The following is a 25,927-nucleotide window of genomic DNA, read 5'->3' on the forward strand; positions in this document are numbered from 1 at the left end:
GCGAAGCAACGCATCAATGCATTGTTAGATGCCTAATCATCAACCATCCATCGAAAGAACCACACATCCGCCCTTTCCAAGAGAGAACTGGAAAAAAAAATCCGAAGGAGAAATACACAAACATAAAAAGACGACATATATTTGTAAGAAAGAAAAATAAATTGGTACAAGATCCAAAATAAAGAAACAAAATGCTGAGAAAAAACACATTACAGTACATTGTGCAGCTCCATGTACTTACACTGCAGGAAAAAAAAACACGTGCAACTTAAAGTCTAAAGCAATGCCCTGACAATAAAGACAAATAGCATCAGAATTCATTTCTAAAATTGTCACCTGCGAGGTGCCCTGTGAGCTATTTAACGCGCAATGGGTGGTACATGCCTTCACCTAGAATGTGCCCGATCTCATCAAATCTCGGAAGCTCAACAAACCCCAGAGAGTGCTGGTATGTGTGAACTTCGTGCAAATGCAGCTTGTCACAGGGCCGTGGGTTACAAGGTGAGCAGTAGAGGGTAGTGCAGCAAAATCCATTGATGTGCTGCATTTCTATGCTTCCCCCGTCTGTCCTCGTCGCATTCACCAAATCCACATTGATCGGCGCGGTGAAGTATGGTCGAATGACCCCGCCTGCCGGCACGGCATGAGGACCCTTATTCGGCAGCGGATAGATACGAGAGGTACACGTATGGCACACTTGCCATTGCTACCAATTAAATCGGCAGGCTGCTGATTTTAAACCATCTTGCCACACTGATTTTCCAAGGCAATATATTTATTTGAAATTGTTATGTACTTTTGTAATTCACACTTGTTTATTTATTTCGCGTGACTTTCTTACCTTTCTCTATTTTGCACTATCGTTTTTTTATTGTTTGCTGTTGTGACTTGCTGATCCGCCCCTACGGGAGATCTGTGAAGAAGAGCTTCATAGCTCATCGGATTCCTCCAGGATAAATAAAGATTCTGATTCAGCGGTGATATGGCCTGAAGTAGCGGTGGCGAGGTCACCGATTGTTACAGAGGTTCACAGTTCGACTCCAGTAGCTACCCGGAATAATACCGTGCGGTAATCGTACAAACATGTGTCGTCTGCTTTCAAGTGGAGTTTAAGATCCAATGACGTCATTCGCAAGAGTAGGCCATTGTGTGCTGGCATCACGGTCCAAATGAGCCAAATTTGAAAAAGAAATATGACAAAAAACTACTAAGTTGGAATATAACTTAGTAATTATAGCCCTTGAATGTAAAAACTTGGCAGGATCTTCCTGCAAAAATTTTTTACCACTCTGTGAGGCTTTTCTGGGTAAAGAAAAAAAAAAGAATAGCTTTGAAATTTGGTACGCGTAAATAAGGGTTTATAATCTGCAATGTACCACTTAAATCCGTCGAGTTGGCAAGTATGGCACACGTACATGGGTGCTACATCATAGTCTGCCTTGGCGAAAAAATCCTAATCGCGTAGGTGGTAGAGCAAGCAAAACTAAACGCACGCGACTCACATAGCCGAAATCGCGGCCACGTTCACAGCACTCGTTTCTGTGTTAAAAACACTTATCATTCCACGGCGGGGGGTAATCATCCAACTTCACCACCTACACATGGCGCCATAACACACGGCACCTTCCACCCACGCCCCACATGTGCATAGAGGTTTTTTTTTCCCCTCTTTCTCCCTTTGGCCGCACGTGCACTATATTTGCTGAGACAGTGATACATTTATTTGCAATAACTTTCAATGAAACCAAAATAATATATATGTACATGTATGCTTATGTCGTACTGCACAGTCACTTCATGTAGTCTCGTATAATCTGCTTAAGGCCATCATCTTCATCAGCAGCCATGATAAATCCACTGGTGGATGAAGGCCTCCCCTAAGCCACTGTCATATCTCATAGTCCTGCGAAGAAGCAACCTATTTAGCACCAATGCGTGAACTGATTTCATTGCTCAATCTCCACAGTAAACGTACTCTCGGGCATATTCACTCCTTTGACTGCAATTCTAACATTTGTCTTGACCACCAGCCAACATCCCTTTAAGTGGGGCATCCAGCCCAAGCTCACTTACTTTTCTTAAAATAAAAATGTCTCTAACCTTCATATGTCCTTTAATACGCGCGTTCCTCTTTCTCTCACTCAATGTAAATCTTTAAGCGTGCGTTTCTTCATGCTTCTCCATCGCTGCCACAGACCAAATCACCATTAATGCATTGATCTTGTGAGATCTTAGAAGCTCTAAGAGGGTTGAGCCTGGATGGGGCTGCAAGGTGTGGGCAGGATATTGCAATGCAGTGTCATCCCCTCATGTGTGTGCATTTTCTCCAGGTACCCGAGTTAGTTCTCGCATGCTACACACCTATTAAATGGTATTGGTCAAACATCCCAATGCAGGACCCTCCTGAAAAAAAATCTTGAGACTCGGTGAGTCTTTTTTTGGATAAATCATTATCTCAAAATGGAAACAAAGTAGCCAATCATCTAAGTGCTGTGGGATGCCAAGTAAGTGTAAAGGTTACGTTTCGGATAGGATTTGGGAAGATTAATGTTTTCTCTTAGCAGTGTATCATTACTACAGATGCAGAGTTAGAATATGAGCAGCGGGGATACATGGCGGGCAACAGAGGGCAGTGCTGCAATTCCATCACTGTACTGGATATCCATGCACCTCGATCTATTCTTCCATCCCGCGCTGTCCGGCATAGTGAAACACTGCCAAATATCCCGCCATGACCCGGACAGTGTCGGGAGGGGTCCTCAGCCAGCGGTGGATTCTCAAATGGCAGGACAAGTACATACACATTACTATACCAATGCAATCTGTCACTCTAGTAGTGAGTGCACTTGCATCATGGGAGGACTGTCACGTGATTCTCCTTCAAACACCTGTAGGGCACATTGCCTACCACACAACATAGCACGTGTTCGGCAAAGCACATCCGCGTAGGTTTGTATAAATTCAACAACATCTAGAAACTGCCACAGATGTGAACACTTCAACAGTTAAAATAAACCTTTTCACTACGCCAGTAACCGCGTTATTCAGTGCCACGTGTCTTTTAGTGCGTGGCCACGTGTAAACATTGTGCTGCATGTAACTCACACATCCGAATACCAAACACATATAAAGGTTCCAGATTCCTATATTGGCGAAAAACTTCCCAAACACAACAACCCACCCCCCCCCCCACCCCCTGTTGGTAAATGAGACAAAGACATTTTTGCAAAAAATTGGACGAAAACGAAAATCTGCCGCAATATTTCACGGTGTTTATGAAAAGTCACTGAATTTGTGACGGGCACGTTAAAGGTGAAGTCAATGAGTTATAATTAAAGTGTGACCTCGGCCTTATGGTTCTATATTTGTTGGAAATAACTGTGGGCCCACGGATTTACAATGAACAGGAATTATGTACTATAGCTGAGCAAACCTAGGAGCGTGACTGCCCCCTGCTGAATAATGTACGGCTAAGACATCAGTTTGCCAACAAATAAAGCACTCGCAGCAGTGACAATTCTTAGATTCATTGCTTTGTTCCATTACATTGGTGACCAAGGAAAATACCTAAATTCAGATGGCAGTACACACTGCCAGAGCAGACCCTTTTGAGGTCAGGTGTCAATTTTTACAATACATTATGTAAGGCCCTTTTGTCAATCCACTGCTGGATGAGGGTCATGGGGGGATACTTAACCATACTTCACCATGATGATCAGTGTTGTTTGGTGAAATAGGGGAGCATAGATGTGACAACGTGGAAATTGCATTAAAACAAAATATGACTCTTCACTGCCATCACATAGCCGAGAAAAAAGAAGTTGCTATGGGTGGGACACAACGTGTTGGATGGAGGAGGGCAGGTGACACACAGGCATTTCAGTGCCACCCAAAAGTTGGTGACCAAGAGGTCGACCTAAAGCCAGATGATAGGAAGCCTGTAAGAGCAAACCTTGGAGATCAGGAGTCGACTTTACAAGGCCTACAAGATCTAGCAGTTTGAAAGAATCAATGGCGATATGTGGTGCAATTATGGGTATTAGTCGTATGTCTGTATAACTTCTTTCCCACCGAACGAGGCCATCCGTGCTAATCGGAGGAGATGAATTTCGTCCACGGCTGTTTGTAAATTAAAACAGCCCAAAGCGCTGCCCTCAGAAAGGCAGGGTAAGAATTGTGCTCATTGATGTGAACATTGCTGAACCATGAGCGAAGCCACGCTGGCTTGTCAGTATAGCTGGAGTCTCTGAACAAAGCAGCAGCAGCACATTTATAATTAATTACCTGTCTCTGGGAACATCCAAGGCTGTGTTGTACTCTGGAACACTGCCTGGCAGCATGTTGAACAGCAAATGATTTGTCCCTCGATTCCATCTGAAAAAAGGAAACGAAAATTAACAAAAAGAGCAACCAGGCAGGGCCATAACATATACAGCCAAGTCTGTGAAAAAAATGGGAACTTTATTTTGACCATTTAAAAAAAAATAATCCCGATTAGGCATTAGAGCTGGAGGGATCTCATGATTATTATCCTAGGAATCACATTTCCATTCATGGAATACAAAATCGACAACAGTCATTCTAATGCCCGAGTGTGGATTTCTGTGTCATAAGTTTGAGTGGCATATCTGGTCGAATCGGTTGGCTGGTATTGGAGTTGACCACCAAAACTATAACGCAGACTGCTGCAACTATCACTCAAGACTGCTGGGACTACCATTCAAGAGCACCAGAACCACCACGCCAACCACTGGGATCACCGTTTGTTTTTTAAAGAACATTGCCGGCACGGAGAGTGCTGCCCTCTGCTGTGTGGGTCAGAGTTGTCTTGAAGGGATCTCAAGCGGTAGCTCTGTAAGTATCTACTTTCATGGGCCATTTGTCAACACCAAGGGTTGCACTGCTCTGCGGGAGATCCATATGGGTGCTTGGTCTCATGGCGTGATGTCCATAGCACACTCGAGATACAATTGGGGAATATTACAAAAGGTAAATAACAAAAAATAAAATAAAGAGAAGAATCGTGGGCTAAACTGGTTTATAACCCTGAATTTGCGACATTATATTAAAATTCCAGCACGGGGTACGAAAGCACACGCATTTTTCACGAGAGGCTAACAACAGTAGGGGGCAGCATATGTGCACTTTATAAAGTGATTGGTTTCACTGTGAATTCCATTGAAATATTTACACGTTTCAGAACAAACCCCAAATGATTTTATTAAGCCAGAGGGAGAAAAAAAACATCTAAATAAAATAACAAGAAATTAGCCTCGCATTCTATTTGTGTATCTCGCCTAAATACGAAACAAGTCATCTTTCCTCGAAAAATTCCGGATCATTATTTATTTGATCCTTATGGCGGTACCCCAGGGTACCAAATAATGCTAAATGGCCGAGGCAATAAAATATGTTATTTCTGGGACACTATTTTTCCCAGGGGTGTACTTAACTCCGTGACTGGGGTACCAATAAATCCGAAATCGTTGCCACTCCGCGATGTCGAAACGCAGCGAGGACGATTGCCCTTAAACCCTGAACGCACGTACGCACCGTGGTGGTGCATCGTGTACAGCTCGTCGAGATGAGTCGATTGCCGCATCGCCGACCATCAACAGACTAACAGTGACTGCATCACGGACATTGTGCAAAAGCCGGGGTACTATGGTACCCCTGGGAACCGCCATAAGGTTAATTTGATAATTTCTTTGATTTAACCACGAGAGCCTGTTGAGATTTATAATAACGTTCACAGTAGTTAGGCATAGACAATGAGTAGGTACTAGGAATATGCATTTGAATCTCACACTGCATGTGGGAGCAGAGAATCGATTATTGTGATTGATGTACAGGCGGCCTCCAGCTTTCGAAAGTCAGATTTACGACGTTCCACATTTACAACGCTTATAGAATGCCAGCATGCATAAATTTACGACACAGAAATTAGATTTACGACGTATCTTCTGAAATGAAACATTTGAACGGCCAGCCTGGTTTCCAATGTGACTTGAGCGTGGAGCTTTTGTTATTCTAAAGTGTTTTTTGTGGATTTTTTTACCTATTAAACCCTGTTAAATATGGCTGATAAAAGGAAACCCACATCGGCAAGGAATGTTTACACCGTTTGTACTGTGAATGGGAAAACAGGGTCCAATTTAAGATGGGGTTCCCAGGATTGAATTGTGTCGTAAAAGCGAGGACCACGTTGTGCACTGTACACAGTTGGGTCGCGTTAACTACTGAAGTGAACTCACGCCCCTAGTTATCATTACCGCGGCATCGGCATCATGTCACGAGGCGAAGTACCCATTCGGAACGCTCTCTCTTAAATCATGGGCCATGTGAAGCAGTCATTGGTAATTAGGCAGAAACCGTCAATTCACTCCACTGTTTAATAACAGGTGGCTGCCTTGGTTTAAACCAAGAATCTCAGCGGTGGAACCTCAGTGCTCTGACCTCTGAGGCCTCCAAGCCTTGCTCGCATCATATAATTTAATTGGAGGTAATGTTCAACAAGGCAATGGGTTCAGGTTGAACTATTCCATGGCGCTACATTTACATATCATACCGCACCATTAAGAGCATCCACCTAAGAGCAGTGAGCACAATTTTAATGATTCCATGTATCATTCACCACGCATGTTTTGGGGAATGGAACCACTGGCTCTGCACTAAACCAGCCTCGCATCGAGCACACCGACTGGTCCCTACTCGCTGTTCAACCTAAACCCGCCTATTCCAATGGCCAAGTCAGTGCAGAGCCCTCACGGCCAGATTCAGTTTTTCCACTGTCTATTTGCCGAGCCACGCCAGAAATCAAACCGCGTTCCGCTGGCCCGTACAAGCAGGGCCAGAGGTGGCGCTAAGGACGTGTTCATAGCGTGTTACGCAAGTTCATACAACTCGAACACTGCGTTACCGCATGGTCTACGTGTGTTGACTCATTCATTGAGTGTACTATCAGCAGCACGGTTCTAGTTCCGCAGTAGGGGGGGGGATAGAAAAATAAAACCTCCTGAGCTGTGCCAAGCTGCTTCAGCATGGCGCGGATGTAGAGTGGGGAGGTAAAGAAGTTCAACTCACCCGGGTAGCTGGGCCAGCACCTGCGCCATCTCCTTGACCTTGAGGCGGTCCTGGCTGAGGAAGTCGAGCGATGGCAGCAGGAGGCAGGCGCGGTTGGGCTCGTCCGTGTAGAACTCGCTCTCCGACACGGCCGCTAGCATGTCGTTGAACTCGCGCGAGATCACGTGCGCCACGGTGGCATCCCGCTCGTCCACGTAGCGCACCAGTGGGTAGATGTACACCCGGATCTTGTTCCGGGCGTTGTGTCCGCACCTGTAATGGCGAGCGAAAGGAGAATGAGCGAGCGTCCCGTAAGTGAGGGCCGCAAGCGAGACAAAAAAAGGCATTAGACTCGAACTCCTTCCGTTTAAATCCGGGGTCGGCAACCTGCGGCTCCGGAGATGCATGCGGCTCTTTAATAACTGCTTCGTAGCAACACTATGGTTGCAAAAGTAAAAAATTGAAACCCTCCTAATTATATTCGATAGACGCTGAACATTTAAAAGGCCAACAATTATTTGCAATGTGGCATTAAAAATCATTGTGCATGTGCTGTTCTTAAAATAGGGATTACATAAAACATGGTTTTGCCGTTATTCATTAACGACCATCATGTGTTCACATGCATTGCGGCTCGAAATACTTCGTTTTTTAAACGAAATCGAAGAAAATGGCACTATTTGTCATTTTGGTTGCCGACCACAGATCTAACATGGATTTGGGGACGCTGTTAGTTGGTTGTTGTTGTAACTTGCTGACCCGCCCCTGACTGGACATCTGTGAAAGAGCTTTTTGGCTTATCGGATTCCTCCAGGATAAATAAAGATTCTGAAGCAAATCCTATTATCCACACTCATAGCTACTGCTATCTGGTTATCTATGGAAAAAGAGAGAATAGGAGGATTACTTTACCTTGTGATTCAACAACTCTATTCAAAAGACAAAAACTTATAATGGACAGTATACAACATTTGAAAAACACATAAAATGAATCAACTGAGCTAAGGTCAGGCTGGCATTGAAATCCCATATTTATCTGCTCAGCAATTACAATAACTAAATGTGAGCATAGGTTTTCCCCTTTTTTATGGCAACAAAACAGGTGTTAAGATGTTAAAACACCAAAATGAAACCTTTAACAAGGAATCATGTCTGCATTAACCACAATACTTGTGGTCAGAATGCAAACATAAAACACTGATAATATATGCATCGTCTTTGAAACTGATTGGTCCACACCAGAGACAGCTTTCTTTGGAGCCTAGTCTCAAACGGTGTTAGACCAGAGGACGCCAAAAAGCCTTTTGGCTTCCAAAAAGGGAAACACGACCTACTTTTAAGTTACAATACCCACACATTCTGGATGATGGCCTCCTCACGGTGTAGGCCGCGAGTGATTTGTTTTTCACCAAACTACTCGCACTGCTGCTTCGTGCAGGTGAATGAAGCAGGGAAGCACAAGACTGGTTCAGACAAAAACTCGCCACTGGTGTTAAGCCGCAATGGTCCTGAATCCAACGCCTAGTTGCCAGGTTCATAGCACAGTGTACTGCAATTGCTTCACCACAATAAATGGGCCTAATTCGACATACAAAGTACAGCACTGGGAATGCAAAAATGACTCCTTGCCCTTCAACTCGACTTGCTCTACTCTCGTCTATGCCTTCATGCAACAAAGACAAAAGAACCCCCCCCCCCCCCGTATAGCCTTAACAGACTATTGGGGCAAGTGCTGTTAGCGAGCACCTATGAAGGCCAGCACGTCACACACGGGGGTAGGTGGCCAGCACAACGCCCGACCGCCTTCATGCAACGTGCACACACACACGTTTCCCACTATCCATTTACCGACTCTCTATTTCCTGAAAAGTGATGTTAATCGATGAGCATCTTTAATTAGAAGCAATGCTCATTGAGATGTTGATGTCGCTTCGGTAATAGAGGGCACTCACTTGAATTAACTCAAGGCCGGTTCAATAAACTGATGGCAATCTCAATTACATAAATGAGCAGGAATGGCTTTTCAATACTGTGCACAACAGGTCACACCAGTGAAAGTAATTCAATGCTTGTCGAGTTTACAATCTACATCAAATGTATTATGAACTATATTTACCACGCCAGCAATACATTGGACAAATCCTTGGCAGGGGTGTCTGGCATACGGCCACGGAGACCTCCACACCTACAAACCAAATGAGTCAGCGGAGGTTTTTCAGGTTTGCATGTCGGGTCTTGAAAGGAAATAATTAAGGAAAAGCAGACACACACCTCCCACTATATATAATAGCGATTACAAGTTGGAAACAAACTCTGACAAACCGGATACAATAATTTGCATGTGTTATGCAAGAGCTCGAAAACCTATGCCTAACTTTTTTTGTTATCACTTTCCAAAGAATGGATTCGCTCCATCCGTCTGTCTGTAGAATAGGGCCACGATAACTCTCGTGAAGATGATCCATTGTAAATAAAATGTGAGTATCAAGTTCAGCTACTGTTCGAGAATTACCCAATCCAAAAACCAGCCACGTAGGTTCAACCAAAACTTGATAATAAACCATCAGCGTGAACTATGACAGTCGTTTACGCCAAGGCGATGACGTCACCGGTGACTTCTTACCCACACGCCAGGATTGCAATGTTGTACTCTTCTAGACGCCCTGATACACAGATTTACATCTCATGGTAGTCAACCCTAAATTGTATTTTTTTCTTCCAGAAACCACAAAGCTAATGCCACATTTTGCAGAGAATCTTTGACAACCTAGCTAAGATATAAATTTACAACGTAAGAATCCGGTTGAATGGCATGTCACTCTCTGGATGAAAACCTTGGCAGTGTCCCAGGTTAGTGTTTTAACGCAAGAGCTACCTGGCTGCCTCCATATGCAAGTGTGGTTGAGCTAAAAGGATGACTGAACTGAAAAGGAGACCGTAGACAACACCGAGGTCTCACAAAAGGCTCAGTCCCTTTTACACGCACCTTTACATCAGCCGCACCGAGTTTACACAACAAAGGCTCATTCCTAACAGCGTGCTTCAGCCGCACCGAACCTCACACAAATAATATTCAGGGCCTGCCTTGGCTCCTCCCACCCTCAACCAGTATATATACAAGGACTGTTTTCTTGGAATTTCTCTTACTTGATACAGCTATCGTGCTGTGACGGTTCCACCTGAAGACGGAAGCTTGTGTTGCCTCCGAAACGTCGTGATTTTTATTCTATTTTTATTTTACTTTTATTAATTTTTATTTAAATTTTTTACCTACGTAACTTTACCGAAAACCTTACAATAAGAATGAGGTCTCATGCACAAAGCATCCTTTATTATGGGTACTGCCAATGGAAGAGCACACATTTGTCCTCTTGTGTAGATATAAACAGATGTCTCGGTAGGTAGGTAGAGCGTTAGTGGGTCACCAAGCTGTGAGAGGCTCCGATTTGCTCATAAGATGTTAAATCAAGACCTTGTCCAAAACTACATGAGCATTCCATGCACTCTCCAGCCTGCCTAAATCCTCTTTTCAGAGTTTACTCACAACACTTTTTTCTCACACGGCAACTGACCATATCTAGAAATGGCAAGTACAGAACTGTGACGTGCAGTCCCATAGTGAAAATAATGATGCAATTATGAAGGTGATGACAATTGCAACATTTGAAAGATGGCGTCTCTTGAGAGCCAGCGAGTGTCGTGGGAAGGCTGCCTAGTGGTTTGTGGTTTTGATGGTGCCAACTTGTCCAGCGCCGCCCTCAGGTCAGCTTCTAGCTGAAGAGCGCAGACAGTTCAATCGGAAGATGGGGATAACATTGAAGGCGAATTTGCGAGGAGGTGCTGTAAAGTGGAAAACTTGACACTCTTGAAATTACGGGAGTGGTGGGTGGTTATGATGGTGATTGGCTTTGGAATTTGGAGGGAAAATAGGATGAGGTGGTGGTCAGAGTAACCAGTTTGGAAAACTTGCAGTGGAGAGATGCGACAATCCAGGTCAGGTTCCTGAACCACCAGGTCGAGCATACTCTCAAAATTTGTTGAGGAATCTTTGATGGGGCCTGAGTTGGTGATGACCAGGTGATGGCAGGCCAAGGTTGACTCGAGGTGGCTATCAATGGGGACTGGAGTATTGACGGGGCAGTTAAAGTTTCCAGTAAGCACAAGCCTGGAGGGCGATAGATGGAAATGATGGAAAAGCACTCGGTGTTAGTAGTGAGGGACACGGACTGGACCTCAAAGGTGGCGGAAGCCATCAGTAGAGAGCTCTTTAAAAGTCAGCGTTGTAGACAACAGCTCAGCTACCACCCCGCTGGTTAGTTGCGCGAGGTTTGCGAAGAACCTTGTATCCCGGGGGCGCAACTTCCAAAGAGATAGCTGGTGGGGGAGTCTGGCCTGCACCAGGTCTCGGTAATAAGCAAAAGGTCGATGTGGTGGTCCGAGCTGGTATCGTGAATGCGGGCTGATTTGTCGGTAATGGAGCGTGAGTTGAGTAGACCGAGGTGGATAGGTAAAGGTGGATGTGAAGATCCGAAGAGGCGCGGCATCAAGAGATCAGAGGAAATAGCTGGTTGAAGGTTGACCTGTGAACAGCGACCCCAACCGCCTCTGCAACCACGGTGCCGATGCAGTCTCTGACGTTGACCGCGAAGAAGCCCGAGGCCAGAGAGCGCCCTCAGGAGCGCGGATTCCAGGTGCAGGTGATGAAGAAATGGTACATGTCGAAGCTCTATTATATCAGCCCACGCTGTACGGTTGGTGGTGTTGGGGGGGGCCAGGATTCGGAAGGACTCCGATCAGCGGCTGTGTTGCCCGGAGCAGCAAGTCCAGGTGGTGGTGGCCAAGACACACGCCGTCAGCACGCGCTCCCACGCACGTGGCAGGTGCGGACGCGACACGCACGCGGCGCGTACGATGGAGCGGCCAGAGGAACACGAGGTCTAGTGGAGTAGCTGATCACGCGCTGTGCTCCAGCTCGCAGGTGATGCAGCAGGGTGTATAAACCTCGCCGAGCTCCCATTCGCTGGTGGTGCTGGGCAGCAGGCAAACCCACTCTCTTATGTTGAGCGGTGGACAATCTGCGTCACGTTCCCACTCGCTGGTGGTGTTGAGACGTGAATGGAACACGTGGAGCTCCCACTCACTGACAGAGGCGGGAGAGGTGCCTTGTGAGGACGTCGCTGGCAGAAAACAGTGCAGCCATCGTCCTCCAGCCTCGTGCGTGGGAGCAGCCGGCATCGTTCACCCGCACAGCCCCTCGGCTGTGCGAGGCGGCAGGTCAGCCGGGCTGTGTAACACCGCAGCCGGCATTTGTCAGCTGTCGCAGCGCCGCGGGGTGTGTGCAGTGCGGGCGGAGGCAGGCGGGGTTGGAGGCAGGGTTCTGCCACCTCCCAAAGTAATAATGAGGAAAATAATAAAACAAAATAAATAATAAGAAAGAGCAGGGGATAGTGAAGAAAGAGGTGTGGTAACAGTAGATAAAGAGTGGGGGCGACACGGGACTGCAGCCAGCACTGCGACGCTGTCGCCACCGCCTGTCGCATGAACCTTACAACTGTGTGAAGCGATTCAACCTCATCGCCATCAGGTCAGAAGCCAAGTGTCCAATTCACATGCAATGCAGATGTTAAACAGTGCCATAATAATGTTGACGACGATGAAAACAGCAGTGCTGGCAATACTGTTTATGGTTATGAAATAAAGGTGAAGAGCTACTCGAACCACTGCTGGCGTAACAGCAGTGGCATGTACCTACTACTTCACTCAACCACACACGATCTAGTCATCAACCATGGTGTGTACCAATTAATACTGCTGGATGGAGAGAGGCGGAGGGATTTAAGAAACTTGCCCACGGTTAAAAATGCCGTGGGGAGATCAAATCGAACCGATGTATCACTGGACAAGAAGTTGACTTTTAACTATTACACCATGGCAGTATCAAAAAGCAGATGGCATGCTAATGCAAGGGGGGGAAAGGATTATGTGTGTTTCTCTCTGGCTGACACTGGAAGTGGAGCAGGTAAACGAGCTCCACATTGCTCATTTGCATATGCGAGTCATCCATATGACGACATCCATGTGCGATAAAGTAAGAGTCATCAGCATGATGTTGAGAGTGCGTTACACCACGGCAGCATGGTGACAAATAACAATAACATCTATGGGACTTTTTGTTTCAGTATCAAAATGATGAAAACAAAAGTTGTTTTTTTACCCTTTCTGGCCACAAAACAGGTGTTAAGATGTTCATACAACAAAACAGATTTCTTTTTTTGCGATAACATCAATGTGCCCGCCGCGGCCCACGACGCTCACCGGTAGACGTCGAAACACGTGTGCATGCGGCAGCTGAGGTCTCCGCGCTCCGGGATGGGGCTGTAGTCGCCGAGACCAATGACGGGAACATCGTTGATGTCGCGCTGCTCGGCCGCGGTGCGACCCTCGGCCTCCCCGCCGCGCCGTGGCCAGAACTGCAGGATGCCCGTGGAGAGGAGCCCGAGCAGCAGCAGCGAGAAGAGGGCGACGTAGTACATCCTGTGCTTGCTCTTCATCCGCGGGATCAGAATGGGGCCCCGCGCTGGCTTGCCAGACGGTGTGAACATAGTCGAAGGGTCTTGCGGTCGGTTAAACTGAGAAAGGGGGGGACAAAAAACATTGGAAGAAAATATTAACGGAGAGAAGAAATGGGTTGCAATGAGAGAGCATGATTTTCACATTGGAAATTGTTTAAAAGTGGCATACTGCTTTTTGCTACGGTACAATAAAGCCGTTTCCATCGGTGTACTTATCTGTGTTTATTCCTAAATCGCCCAGAATGCAGCCAATCTCATTATATCGCAAGAGCTAAGCAGAGCTGAGCTTGGATAGTGTCTGTATGGGTAACCACCATGCATAACACATGCCTTGTAATGGTTCTGGGATATTTTGTGGGCAGCAGAGAGCAGTGTAGAAAAAACAATTGTTGTACTGTACTTGTAAAGCTCCAAAGTCTATGCTTCCTTACCTTCAACAACTCACATTGACCTGCCTGGTGAAGTGTTGTCAAAGAAGCCCCAACGACCCACCAGGAATAGGCTCTCATCCAGTCGTGAATTGACAAAAGGGCTATACAATCACAAATACTATTAGCAGTGGTGAGAGCCGTCCTGCTATCCTAGGCCACGAGCAATGGGACTTTTCCTTCCGTAACATAACGGCGAGATTGACCTCCTAACAAAGCATCCCTCTCAAAATATTATCATAGTTTTAATGAGCTTTCAAGTAATACCTAATAACCGCAGCAGCATAAAGTGCTGATAATGTTAGCTCTCCTACAGGAATGATGATAATAACAAGTCTTGTTCTAACATATGGCTGGCTGGACAGCCCCTATATCCAGATTAGTTTGCCAGGCAATGGTTCATGCACAGTGAATTGCTTCAGTGCCTCCATTGCATTTTAAGACTTAAAAATGGTTTCCAGGGCCAGTGCTGTTATTTACAACATAACGTTTACAGTAAAGTATTTAAAGGCCATCATGGCTTTGTGCCTGTCTACCTACTCCCATCTAATTTTCCTCTACTCTCCTTCCCCGTGGCCCCGGTTTCAAATGACAATAACCAAGGTCTTCTGTTGATTAAAAAATGCAATTTGAATTTATGCAACATCTAAATGCAACCGCATCTCTAGACGCTGTACAAAAGAGTGGCCAAAATTAGTTCAACAGAGCAAGTTTTCAGTAGACGTGGGGGGAAAGGGATAAGTATCCCTGCTCAAGGATGGCTTTACTCTTTGCTCCTCTGCTATCCTTGTCGACTGGAACTCCCTTCCCTTGTTCACATCTCTCATTCTGCACCGCTTGCTCCTCTCAATGTTTTATTGACTGCCCCAATCCTATACCGTCTATTGTATTGAGGGACTGTGTTATCCTGGTGTGGTCTGGGACTGCTTTCAAGTTGCTTTTGCGGCCTTGCAAAAGCTTTTGTTAGTGACTTGCTTAGTTTTTTCGAAATTTTTCACTCCTATAGTTGTTTTTTATTGTTTGTGATTTGAACTTGCTGACCCGCCCATACTGGGCATCTGTGAAAAAGAGCTTCATAGCTCATCGGATTCCTCCTCCAGTAAAAATAAAGATTTTGATTCTTGATATTCCACGCATGTGTTTAATGTAAACCTTTCATGTCTCACACTGCCCTACCAAGCCTTCATTCGTTGCCTCTCATAGTGCAAGTGTTTTGTATTGACTGACAGCATATCGCCGTTCTACTCTGGCGTATGGCAGTATATTCAGGAACTAGACGCCAATGTCTATATATAGTCCATGGTAAACCAGTGCATATTATAAAACAGTATTTACCAGAGCCGAGCGGCCCATATCCTTATATGCTGGTCGAACAACATTCAAAACAAGACAAACTTTATTTACAAGCAGGTGAAAGTCAACGACCTCGCAGGACTGCACAACAAATGACCAATGTGTGACAATGAACAGCTGTGCTATGTGCAGAATGGGGGGATCTCGTTCTGGAAATTGCCTGTAACAATTCATGGGCTCAAGTTCCATATCCGGACACACATTCAAAACAAATGAAAAACACCCCGATCGCCGTACAGAATGTTGGGGCAAGTGCTGTTACAGAGCATTTATGAAGTCCGCATCAGGTACTCATTTGAGGATGAGTCGACCTAGGGGAGGCCCTGGACTGGTTCATAGAATTGTTCATTGGTGCGCTAACCACTCATCCACCGCTCACTATACGTACAGATACAGACACATTGACATACACGTACAGTACTGTATGTACTACCCACACCGAGAACAAACACACGAAGACAGCCAATGCAGAGGCACTCGGCACAGACACACACACCAACACGCACACACCAATACACAAAATACTACATCCCTTTACCAGACTGTAGGGGCAAGTGCTGTTAGCGAGCACCTATGAAGGCCGGCACGGTACACCAAAGGGGGTGAGTGGCCAACAACACGCCCGGCCGCCTTTGTCTCCCCAGTGGCGATGTTTACACACCGCACCAGGTACTCATTTGAGGCTGAGTCGACCTAGGGGAGGCACAGGACCAGTTCAGATAATCGTCACCGGCGTTGGCCGTGAGCGAGAATCGAATCCGGGTCGCCAGGTTCGTAGCACAGCGCGCTAACCGCTCCACCACCGCTCCCCCACAAAGACTTTTGGTGCAAGTGGTTAGCGAGTAGCACCTATGAAGGCCAGCACGGCACCACACCCGGCCGCCTTTGTCTCCCCAGTGGCGATGTTTACACACCGCACCAGGTACTCATTTGAGGCTGAGTCGACCTCACACACACACAGAGACCAACACACGGCAGTCGTCGTACCACAGCGATTGCCGTGTTTTACGTGGTTCAAGACGAACATCACCACCACCACCACATTACAATGGGACCCGTCCACAACGGGGAGCAGAGAGAGAGAGAGGGCCTCGAAACCAAGACGCGGGCCACGCAAGTGGCAAATTCCTCCTCAAAAAAACGCCGCATTCGACGCCGCTACGAACGTACCTCTTAGTGAACGATGGACGGCAGGGGCTGGAGATCCATTACGTGAGTTTACACAATCATAGCAATCAAAGTTCGTGGTAAATGCCGCGATAATCGCGATATACGACAGCTTTGGCAGCAAGGCCACCCCTTCTCGTTCCCGACACGAGGGGCCCCCTTCCGTCCAGAGGCACCACGTGGTCGGCAGGCGCGCACTCCGATTGGCGGAGGCGGTAAAAAAAAGTGGGCGTGGTCAATACGTTTAGGTCACGCCCCTTGTCGTTGGTCGTGCCAGATCAGAGAGAATGTTTTGTTGTTGTAGCAAGCTCTGTGTTGTTTACCTGAAGAGGTTTAAGGGCCGTCCATAAATGACGTCACACACCTAGGGGGGTGTAAGACATTTGTGATGATGTGCGACGATGGGGGGGGGGGGGTGAGAAATGTGACGTCAAATCAAAATGCACAACTTTAAATAAATTTTTATTTCAAACTTTCGTGACTGCAAGGATTCATATTCTTGTTTTTTTCGGTAAAGTCACGTAGAAGGGAAATAATAAAATAATACAAATATAAAATAAAAAAATTTCTCACGACGTTTCGATTGCTTGTGTTTGCAGTCGAAACGTCGTGAGAATTTTTATTGTTTTATATTATTATTATTTTATTATTTCCCTTCTACGTGACTTTACCGAAATAACTTTAAATAAATATAGACAACACGTTCTACTTAATTAAATAGACTTTTTATAAATGTTTTGTCCTACAACATCAGAGTGCAGCGCCGCATTAAATACGCACTACAATGACAATAGTTTAAAGCGATGTGAAGCATGTTTTATTTTTGGGGGAGGGGGCAGAGCTTTGTGACGTCATATTTGAGGGGGGGGGGGTCTGACTTTTTGTGACGCCGTGTGACGAATCCACCCAATACCATCAGATCTCAGAAGCTAAACAGGTTTTGAGTCTGAAGATTGCTTGGATGGGTGGCCACCATGTCTTAAAGATGGTGTGATAGGCTGTGTGACTACATTGTGGGCAGTCTCTTTGTTTCGTGCATGATGCATAACACTTATAATTATTGCTGTACTTTATTTTAGTTCGATACTTTATCTTATTCGTTTTGCATTTGTCATTTTGGCGACCCAGGTAACTCTTGCAAATGAGATGCTCGTGGTCTACTGACTTCTCACCTGGACGAAAAAGATACACTTCAAACTTTTATTAAGCATATAAAAAGCCACACTGCACTTAGATTAAACGGCTACTTTTTACATCAAAATCCGAAGGTTTATACAGTACATTACATCTTGTAAACATGTTACATGCAGTACGTTAAATTACACGCACAGCACGTGTACAGTATAAAATTGCCACATATATCTTATGAACATTGTACTATTATCAATGCAATACAAAACTGTGTTAATAGTGGTGCACAAGGACATATAACAACTGAAAGGGGCAATTGCCTGAGATTACCTCTCTGCTTTGAACAACAACAGAAAACTCAACATGTCCATCAATAACACTGCCTTTAAAACGAAAATAAAACGTGTGTAGGCAACGTATTTGGACGAAGGCCATCCTTCAACAACAGCACATAGAGAGATGTAGTAGAGAGGTAGAGACTGCACACCACTGCCAATATCACCAAATAACCTCTGCTATGATGAAGGGACGTTGCCCAAAATGTCTCCTGATTATATATCGTTCGTCTCTGTAGGGCTGTGTTATTGGCAAAAGTGTTTAGTTTGTGCTACTCTAAATATTAGTCTGTAGCGCCTGCTTCACTGGTCGCTTGTGGCTTAGCGTCTCTGGCCTTATTTGTCACGGATAACGAACTTACTAATTTTCACATTCTATCTCAAGATACAGAGGAAATCATTTAAACGCAGAGAACCAAATGAACGCATCCGAGTAATACAAGTTAATCAGGGCACGCAGCAGCTGAAAAGGCAATTACATTTCCTTGTAAGGTCGACATTCACAGATATATTTTTTTAAAGAGCGCTGTTGTGAGAAAGAGCAAGACACACTAACAAACCGTGCATTCCAGGCTTAAGCACGTCCATACACAAACACATGCTCAGTCTACCTAGCAGGGTAACCGGCTCGAGAAAACGTCAAATCTCTCACGCAGCACAACTGGGAGCTGTTTATACATACATAGTACATTTGAACACGTAGGCCTTTCGCTACCAATATTATCCATAATAAATGTTTTTTTTTTGGTAGATCGCGCAAATAGAAATGTGTCGTTAAACCTGCTGAAACGTCGTACTCGAATTATAAATGTTGTGCGTTTACTCTCAAGCACACCGGGATGCTGAAGCAGTAACTAATTGGCACGTTTCGTTAACATGACAAACCTTACTAATTGGTGTGTCAGGTGGTGGCCGGTTTAACGACACATTTATATTTACGCGATCTAACCCAAAATAACCTTTATTATGAATATATAGTAGATGTATATGTGAGCATGAGTTCATGGGACAAGTGCTTAATATGCAGGTAAACCAAGAGTCTAGAGTCGTTGTTTTTCTTTATTGCAGAAGTCAGAGTTTGGCAGGACACCTTACAGAGGCTTCGTTTTCGCAGATGCCACAGCTGACTGACATCTGATTTTGTTGAAGCTCTCCTACATATCACAGCAGCTGAGATGACTGCCAATGAGGGAAATGCACCGGGGACGTCAGTGCCCAGACGATTGGCATGTTATAGGAGACAAATGGAATACACGGACTTATTTCGTAATGGGTTAACATGTTCGTTGCCATCACGTTTCATTGATGGGCGTTGGAAAGAAAATTGATGAAGAATGATGAGTTCGACTGTTCCAATCAAATTTGTTTACGCATCAGTATTTGACAATTGTCATAAAAAAGAATTTAAGTTTACAGTCTGTTGAAAGAAAGCCAATACAACAGACGGCTTCACGTTTGATCCCATTATATTCAGCTCAAATGAGATGGATATCAAGGCCGTAATTATAATATAACCCAAAATAACCATCCCCCCCAATATTCAAATATGCTCAAAATGCCCCCCCCCCTCAATATATTGCTATAATTTTTTTTTAAGTAATAATAATTGTTATGCTATGTAAATAAAAACAACAATTTGCTAAACCTTGGCCACAATATCTGGACTTGTCTTCATATAAATCAATGCATAGATTTCTGTTTATATGATTGTGGTTACGGTTGTACTTTATTAATCCCTAATCTCAAACATTACATACAATGCAACAAGAAATGGTAAAACAGTAACAACAGAGCAATGTAATACAATACACTATTAGACATTGTAAAAAATAAATAAAAAGTCTATGCCATGTGTTAGTGAATTTTCAAATATTTTAGGCAGGAAATTAGTTTTGAAATTTAGATATTTTCTTGGTTCGGACCCCCAGACCCCCTGGAAGATTTGGTCCCCCCCAATGTTGACTCCATGGCTACGGCCTTGATGGATATACTCGCATAGATGGTGACGTCTTCAGCACACATTATTCCCGAACAGCTGTGCACAGTACAGCAATAATGGCCAGAGAACCAATCACTGAGCCATACCCAGTGAGAAATTGATCAGACGTGACCACACGGATTTTTTTTCCCAGGCAAGTGCTAATGCATGAAATGTACCGACTGAAAGCCGAATTGAAACAAACTTTTGAAGTGTGCCTCGCAGAATAGAATGAGGTCCGCGGTGACAGCACCTGCTACCTGACCCCGCACTGATGTACTCCCTGCAGAAATGTGTAAAGTGAAACTTGTGAAACTCAAACTGGTTGTCAGATACTTGCTGGAGATCAGAGGAGTCAAAATATTCCTCTCTGCAATGTTCTTCAGTAATGTACTCGCCACTGGAAGAAGAGAAATTGGCCAACAGATGTCAAGTTTAAGTGGGGTCAGAACCGGCCCTAAACTTTTGGGGGCCCTAAGCAAAATTTGGTTGGAGGCCCCTTTGATGTATGATTTTTTTCACCCACTAGCTAGCAGTGACTCTAGGGGGGCCCTCTGCTGGCCACGGGGCCCTTTGCAATTGCAAGGGTCGCTTAGTGGCTGGGCCGGCTCTGAATGGGGTCACCAGATGGGAGCATCGGAGAGATGAAGCCAATTTTGAGATACTGTATGAAAGGATTTGACCAGTGTGAAGGCTTAGAGTAAGCCCTCGTTTAAAGCCGGTAGATGCATTCTTGACAAGTGCCACGTTAAGCAAAACATTTTCTCTCACAAATAATGTAACGATAACGTTTGGTGAGATACGATGTACACACACACACAGTGAGATGGTGCAACAAAGAAGTGAGGGTTACTGTATCACTCCGCGTACTCGATCGTACCGATCACCAATGCAGCTCAAGAAAATAGTTTTAAACCGCATTAAGATGTGGCGTGTTCTGCGTTGAGGCGAGCGTTCCGTGTCTTAACGGGGGCGTTCTGCGTTATAACGTGGTGCGTTTTGCGTAATAACGGGTGTGTTCCACGTTATATCGGTGCACGTTCCACGTTATAACGGCCACGTGCCGCATTATAACAGGTGCGGCCTGCGTTATAACGGGCGCGTCCCACGTTATAATGGGCGCGTTCCGCATCATAACGAGCACGTTTTGCGTTATATCGGTGCGCGTTCCACGTTCTAACGGCGTGCGTTCCACATCGTGCGAAAAGTGTTCCCGAATGGGTAATACCACCACGTTTTAGCAAAAAAGCGTTGTGCGACCTTTACGCTTTAAGTACATTTAGCATCTGTGTCCAAGGCGCCAATCTAATACAAAGACCTTTCTGCTTCAGGTATAAATATAAAATACACTATATACTAAATACAAGCACTCTATGTAAGTCGAGTTTTGTGACCAGCACAATAACACATTTTTCACGATAACATTTACAGCTTTTCATTTCACAATGTGGTACTTTTCTTATCCTTGACAATATCGTGGAAAGTTTATGCTTAAAGATAATGCATATTGCTTAACTTTGTCGAATATTATGAAGCTGTCCAAGGCTTCTGTCCAAAGTCTAATCTTTATGGATGTGTACTTCTGCACAAACGTAATGCTACGAAGGTACGGTCTGGTACGGTGCCGCGGCTTTCATGAAATGCGACGATCCCCTAAACTTGTGACTTTCTGCTCAAAATATGCAGAGGAGCACGATAAGGTGCGAGCCAAGGTGACTCAATTGTAGTGCAGGTATCTCTTGATGAGAGTCGGTAGGGCGAGAGCATTGATCTCTTCCAGACGGTCATTTCCAAGACAGTTTCTTATCGAGCGTCGGCACAGCTCATCCAGTGGCAAGGGTCCAGCTGCAGAAAAACAACAACAACAATAACAACAACGTAAGGCAGAAGCCGAATGAGTTAGCGTAGACACTGCTGTACACGCGTCGTGTTCGATGCTGTCCACGAATTATATTGCGCTGCGCAACCGCATCTGTGCACTAACGCTTTCGGAAGGCGAAGGTTAGCGTGTCACACCGATATTTAAAATAAACAAATAAAAAACGCTGTGTGGGTATGTTTAACTTCTTTCGCACCGTACGTAGCCAACTGTGCTGGGGAAGGACAACAAACTAAACACGCAACACGACAGTACAGGAAGCGGGTTTGTGAACCCATCTGTGCAGATCGAACTGCACATTTCCTGCCAACATTTCTCTGGTGATATCACTGCTACTTAGTGGTGAATGGTGGTTGTTGTTGTTGTTGTTTGTATGGTCGTGTATGGGGAACGGTGATGAAGTGGCTTGCTTACGACGCTATGAAACAAGCATCTCGAATTCGATTCCTGCTCATGGCTAATATCAGTAGCAATTCATGTAACAGTACTTCACTGCGCTTGTCAGTTCGGGTTGGTGAATGTGAGATCATAGAACAGTACAACAATACATTTGCCGCACGGCTATCTGCAGCCCAAAATGTAAATATGCCTTTTATATACTCGTGTACAGTCTACACTGTTACTGCATATACTGCACATTATTACAAATTGCTATACTTAATTTAAAAAAAATAGGAAATATGAGGGACATTCATAGTTTTTATACTTTACAGCAAAACGCGTTTGCATATTGGAAAATATTGTTCTATTTTTCTCTGGTTTGTGTCTCCAAGTTTGGAGCAAGCCTCTGACCAATTTAACTGGTTCTCAACAGGAAAAGTCCTCAATAGCAACACAACTTTACGTGAAACTTCACGGGAATTATCGTGCCCTTCCCCCTCTTACGGATAAACGGGCGGACACACAGAGTTCACACGGAACGGTGCCATGGTGGCGAAATGTTAACCACCTCGCCTAGTATGCAGGAGGGCGTGGGTTCGACCCCGACCCTGACGCCTGTGTGTTTTCAGTTTGCAAGTTCTCCCCGTGTGGTCGCGTGGATTTTTCACCGATTCCTCCCGTTTTTTTCCTCCACATTTAGAAAATACGCGCTTAGAGGATTTGGCTGCTATACATTGCCACGTGATTAGCCACTTCATTGGGCAGTCATTTGTGACCAGGTCACTTCTTAAAAAGAGCCATACAGCTCAGTGGTCTTTACTTGGTAAAATAAATACAAAATTGTTTCACAATTTTAATAGTTTTTTTTTCTTAACTCAAATGCATTTGGACTTACGCTCAATCCCATTGATGTAGCGCATCTTGATCTCGCAGTTGCCCCACACGGCGCTCACCGCCGGATAGAGCGTCTTGCCGCGTAGCCCGGAGAACGCTACTCCCAGGTACTCCCCGTCCACGACGAAGCTCAGCGTGCCCTCCTCCATGTCCAACACCATCACCACACGCTCGGGCACGTGGAAGCTCTCGCAGGGCAGCAGGTGAGCCGGGTAGGGCCGGCCCGGGCAGTCGACGGCGTCGTGGTACACCTTGCAGCGCCCCAGGTCCCAACCCCAAGACTCGCGTCCCCGGCCGACCAGGGCCACGTAGCCCGTGGCCTCGAGGGGAGCGTCCGACGTGGCAACACCGACCGCGGCGTGAGTGCCCCTCTGCTCGGTCGGCCAGGTGATCTCCCAGGTGTGCACGCCGCGACGGTAGGCGGTGCGTCCGCGCGCCGCGTCGGTCGTGTCGCGCGTCTGCCTGCGATGCACGGTGAGCGCGTCTCCCTCCTTGAGGGACATGGACGGGGAGAGGTCCGTGCTGCTGAAGCCGTGCTGGACCTGAAGGCCACGCGGTGCGGCAGGTTGGGACAGCAGGAAGGCGAGCTGAGGGGGCATCGTCCGCTGCCCCGGTGGCTCCAGGCGGAAGATTTCCAGGTCAAAGTCCTTGCCCAGCGTGGACTTAATCGCCTTCCCCAAGCCGAGACCCATGGCTATATACGGCTGTGCTTGCTTGCACGGGTTTTGTAGCGGTATAGTGTGTGCCGTCACTGTGGCCACGAATTAAAGTTCACGGTACAGCCGTGCGATTTTGCTTGTTGGTTCACACCACTGGCTGGTGGATGAAAGGCTCCCGCGAGTTAAAGGGGAGTATTTGCGCCTGCTATTCCACGCTGGCAAGACAGACGGCTTGGAAAGAGGTGGGAGTAGCTACGCAAACTTTACCCCGGCGACGAATGAAGGTTTCGTTATGTTAGGGGGGTTAACAAGCTTCTTGAGTTCAGGGTGGATTTCTTAGGCTGGCGAACTGGATGGAGCTGTGCGTGGTAAGAATGAGAATGAGGAATAAATCTGCTCCGTCGTAGAGTGTGACGACAATGTAAACTAGGGGCCCGTCTGAGTCATCCGTGCGGACGAGCTTTTAGATTGTGCAGGTGGTGTTATTCGGGTAAAACACCATCGGCCGCTTTGGTAAAAGCGACGGAGATATCGAAACAACGGGCGAGGGAGTAACGAGCTAACCAGTGAGAGCAGAATATTAATCAATGAAATGTCTTTATGATGACAAAGTGAGAAGAATAAATTAGATTACATTCATCACACGTGACTGACGGTTTTTTTTGCAGTATCTGGAAAAGATGGAAAGACACAGAAGCACACTGTTACGTTCATAAAGAGTGCATGTTAAATTACATTGTTTTGTGCTTCTATCACTCATCATAGCCGTGTTGGTTTTTTGTTTACATATGATATACAATACGGTAGTTAAAACAAAATTACAGCACTGCGTAAATTCACCACTGGTCGTGGGAGACTGTTTTACCATACTTCTTCACCGCACTGAATAGTGCAAGTTGGTGAACGATGGGAACAAGTCTGGTTCAGATATCACTTGCCACTGATGTTAGGCATGGCGAGGAATTGAACTCAGGTCGGTGGATTCACCGCCGCAGTGTGCAATCTCCTGCGCCACATCTCAAAGGTGGTGGTATTTATATAGAAAACGAGGCAATCATACACGGAGAAAAACACTGATAGAATATAATGCAATCAAGTGTCAGGATTGTCATTCAAATACAGCAATACGAATTGCGCTATCATGTTTACCAGTAAGAGGTCATCAATGACACTGCCTTTAAAGGAAACATATGTGACGTTTTGGGTAATGGCCATTCCTTATAGCAGAGGGCTCTATTCAAAGCTGAGGGAAGATATGATATTAAGAAGGGCCATTTCCAAAAATTGTGCGTTTTTTCTTTTCGAGCAGTGTTATTCATAACTAAATATGTAGAGTTTTTTTTTATACAACATTTGTGCTTGCGCACCACTGCCAACACAGCATAAGACAAAACACAATCCATTAGTGGTAAAATTTTAACAAAGCTTACCTTCTTCTTGGTTCTTTCGGTAAAGTCACGTAGAAGGGAAGTAATAAAATAATTAAAATAAAACATAATAAAACAATTCTCACGACGTTTCGGCCACAACGCAAGCAGCCGTCTTCAGGTAAAGAATGAGAACCTGTCAAGCTGGGAGTTTATATAGACGCTGAGTTGGGGGTGTAAGAAGAGCGCCTTAACAAAGGGATGTGCATATCAAGGCGCTCTGTTAAGGCGCTCTTCTTACACCCCCAACTCAGCGTATATATAAGCTCCCAGCTTGACAGGTTCTCATTCTTTACCTGAAGACGGCTGCTTGCGTTGTGGCCGAAACGTCGTGAGAATTGTTTTGTTATGTTTTATTTTTATTATTTTATTACTTCCCTTCTACGTGACTTTACCAAAAAACCAAGAAGATGAATTCCTGCAGTCACGAAAGCTTTAAATCGAAAATTAAAGCTTACCTTGTGCGCTCTGGTTGTGTATGCTACGAGGTCCTGGTGACACGTTCCAGTCTGTAGAGTGCAGCCAGTTGCCTTTATAAGCCACACTCTCTGTGCATCACCCGAATGAGGGGATGTCACAACTTCCCCTTGCAATATATTAACCCAGACTTTTATAGAGCCATAGATATAAAGGTCATTTTGTTGTTTGTCAATGTGATATC

At 45.4% G+C, this 25,927-nt stretch overlaps 2 protein-coding genes across 2 annotated transcripts in view; both read right to left on the reverse strand.

Annotated features, from left to right (window-relative positions):
• EXT2 (exostosin glycosyltransferase 2) overlaps window positions 1-16,764 on the reverse strand; it is a 74,964-nt gene extending 58,200 nt beyond the window's left edge. Inside the window, exons 1-4 of the mRNA XM_078863620.1 lie at window positions 16,586-16,764; window positions 13,378-13,691; window positions 7,084-7,335; window positions 4,285-4,374 (exon numbers count right to left, since the gene is read on the reverse strand). Coding sequence (XP_078719746.1) covers window positions 4,285-4,374; window positions 7,084-7,335; window positions 13,378-13,664 — 629 coding nt within the window. The 5' untranslated portion in view covers window positions 13,665-13,691; window positions 16,586-16,764. The remainder of the gene's footprint in view (window positions 1-4,284; window positions 4,375-7,083; window positions 7,336-13,377; window positions 13,692-16,585) is intronic.
• A 4,721-nt stretch (window positions 16,765-21,485) lies between these two features.
• LOC144936501 (SPRY domain-containing SOCS box protein 4-like) lies at window positions 21,486-23,959 on the reverse strand. The gene is made up of 2 exons (XM_078863621.1): window positions 23,182-23,959; window positions 21,486-21,871 (listed from the first exon to the last, which is right to left on the reverse strand). The coding sequence occupies exons 1-2, from the start codon at window positions 23,870-23,872 to the stop codon at window positions 21,744-21,746; spliced, it is 819 nt and encodes a 272-aa protein (XP_078719747.1). The 5' UTR covers window positions 23,873-23,959; the 3' UTR covers window positions 21,486-21,743.
• Between the last annotated feature and the right edge of the window lie 1,968 nt (window positions 23,960-25,927).

This window comes from Lampetra fluviatilis, chromosome 16, assembly GCF_964198595.1.
Source record: "Lampetra fluviatilis chromosome 16, kcLamFluv1.1, whole genome shotgun sequence".
Classification (NCBI taxonomy): Eukaryota; Metazoa; Chordata; class Hyperoartia; order Petromyzontiformes; family Petromyzontidae; genus Lampetra; species Lampetra fluviatilis.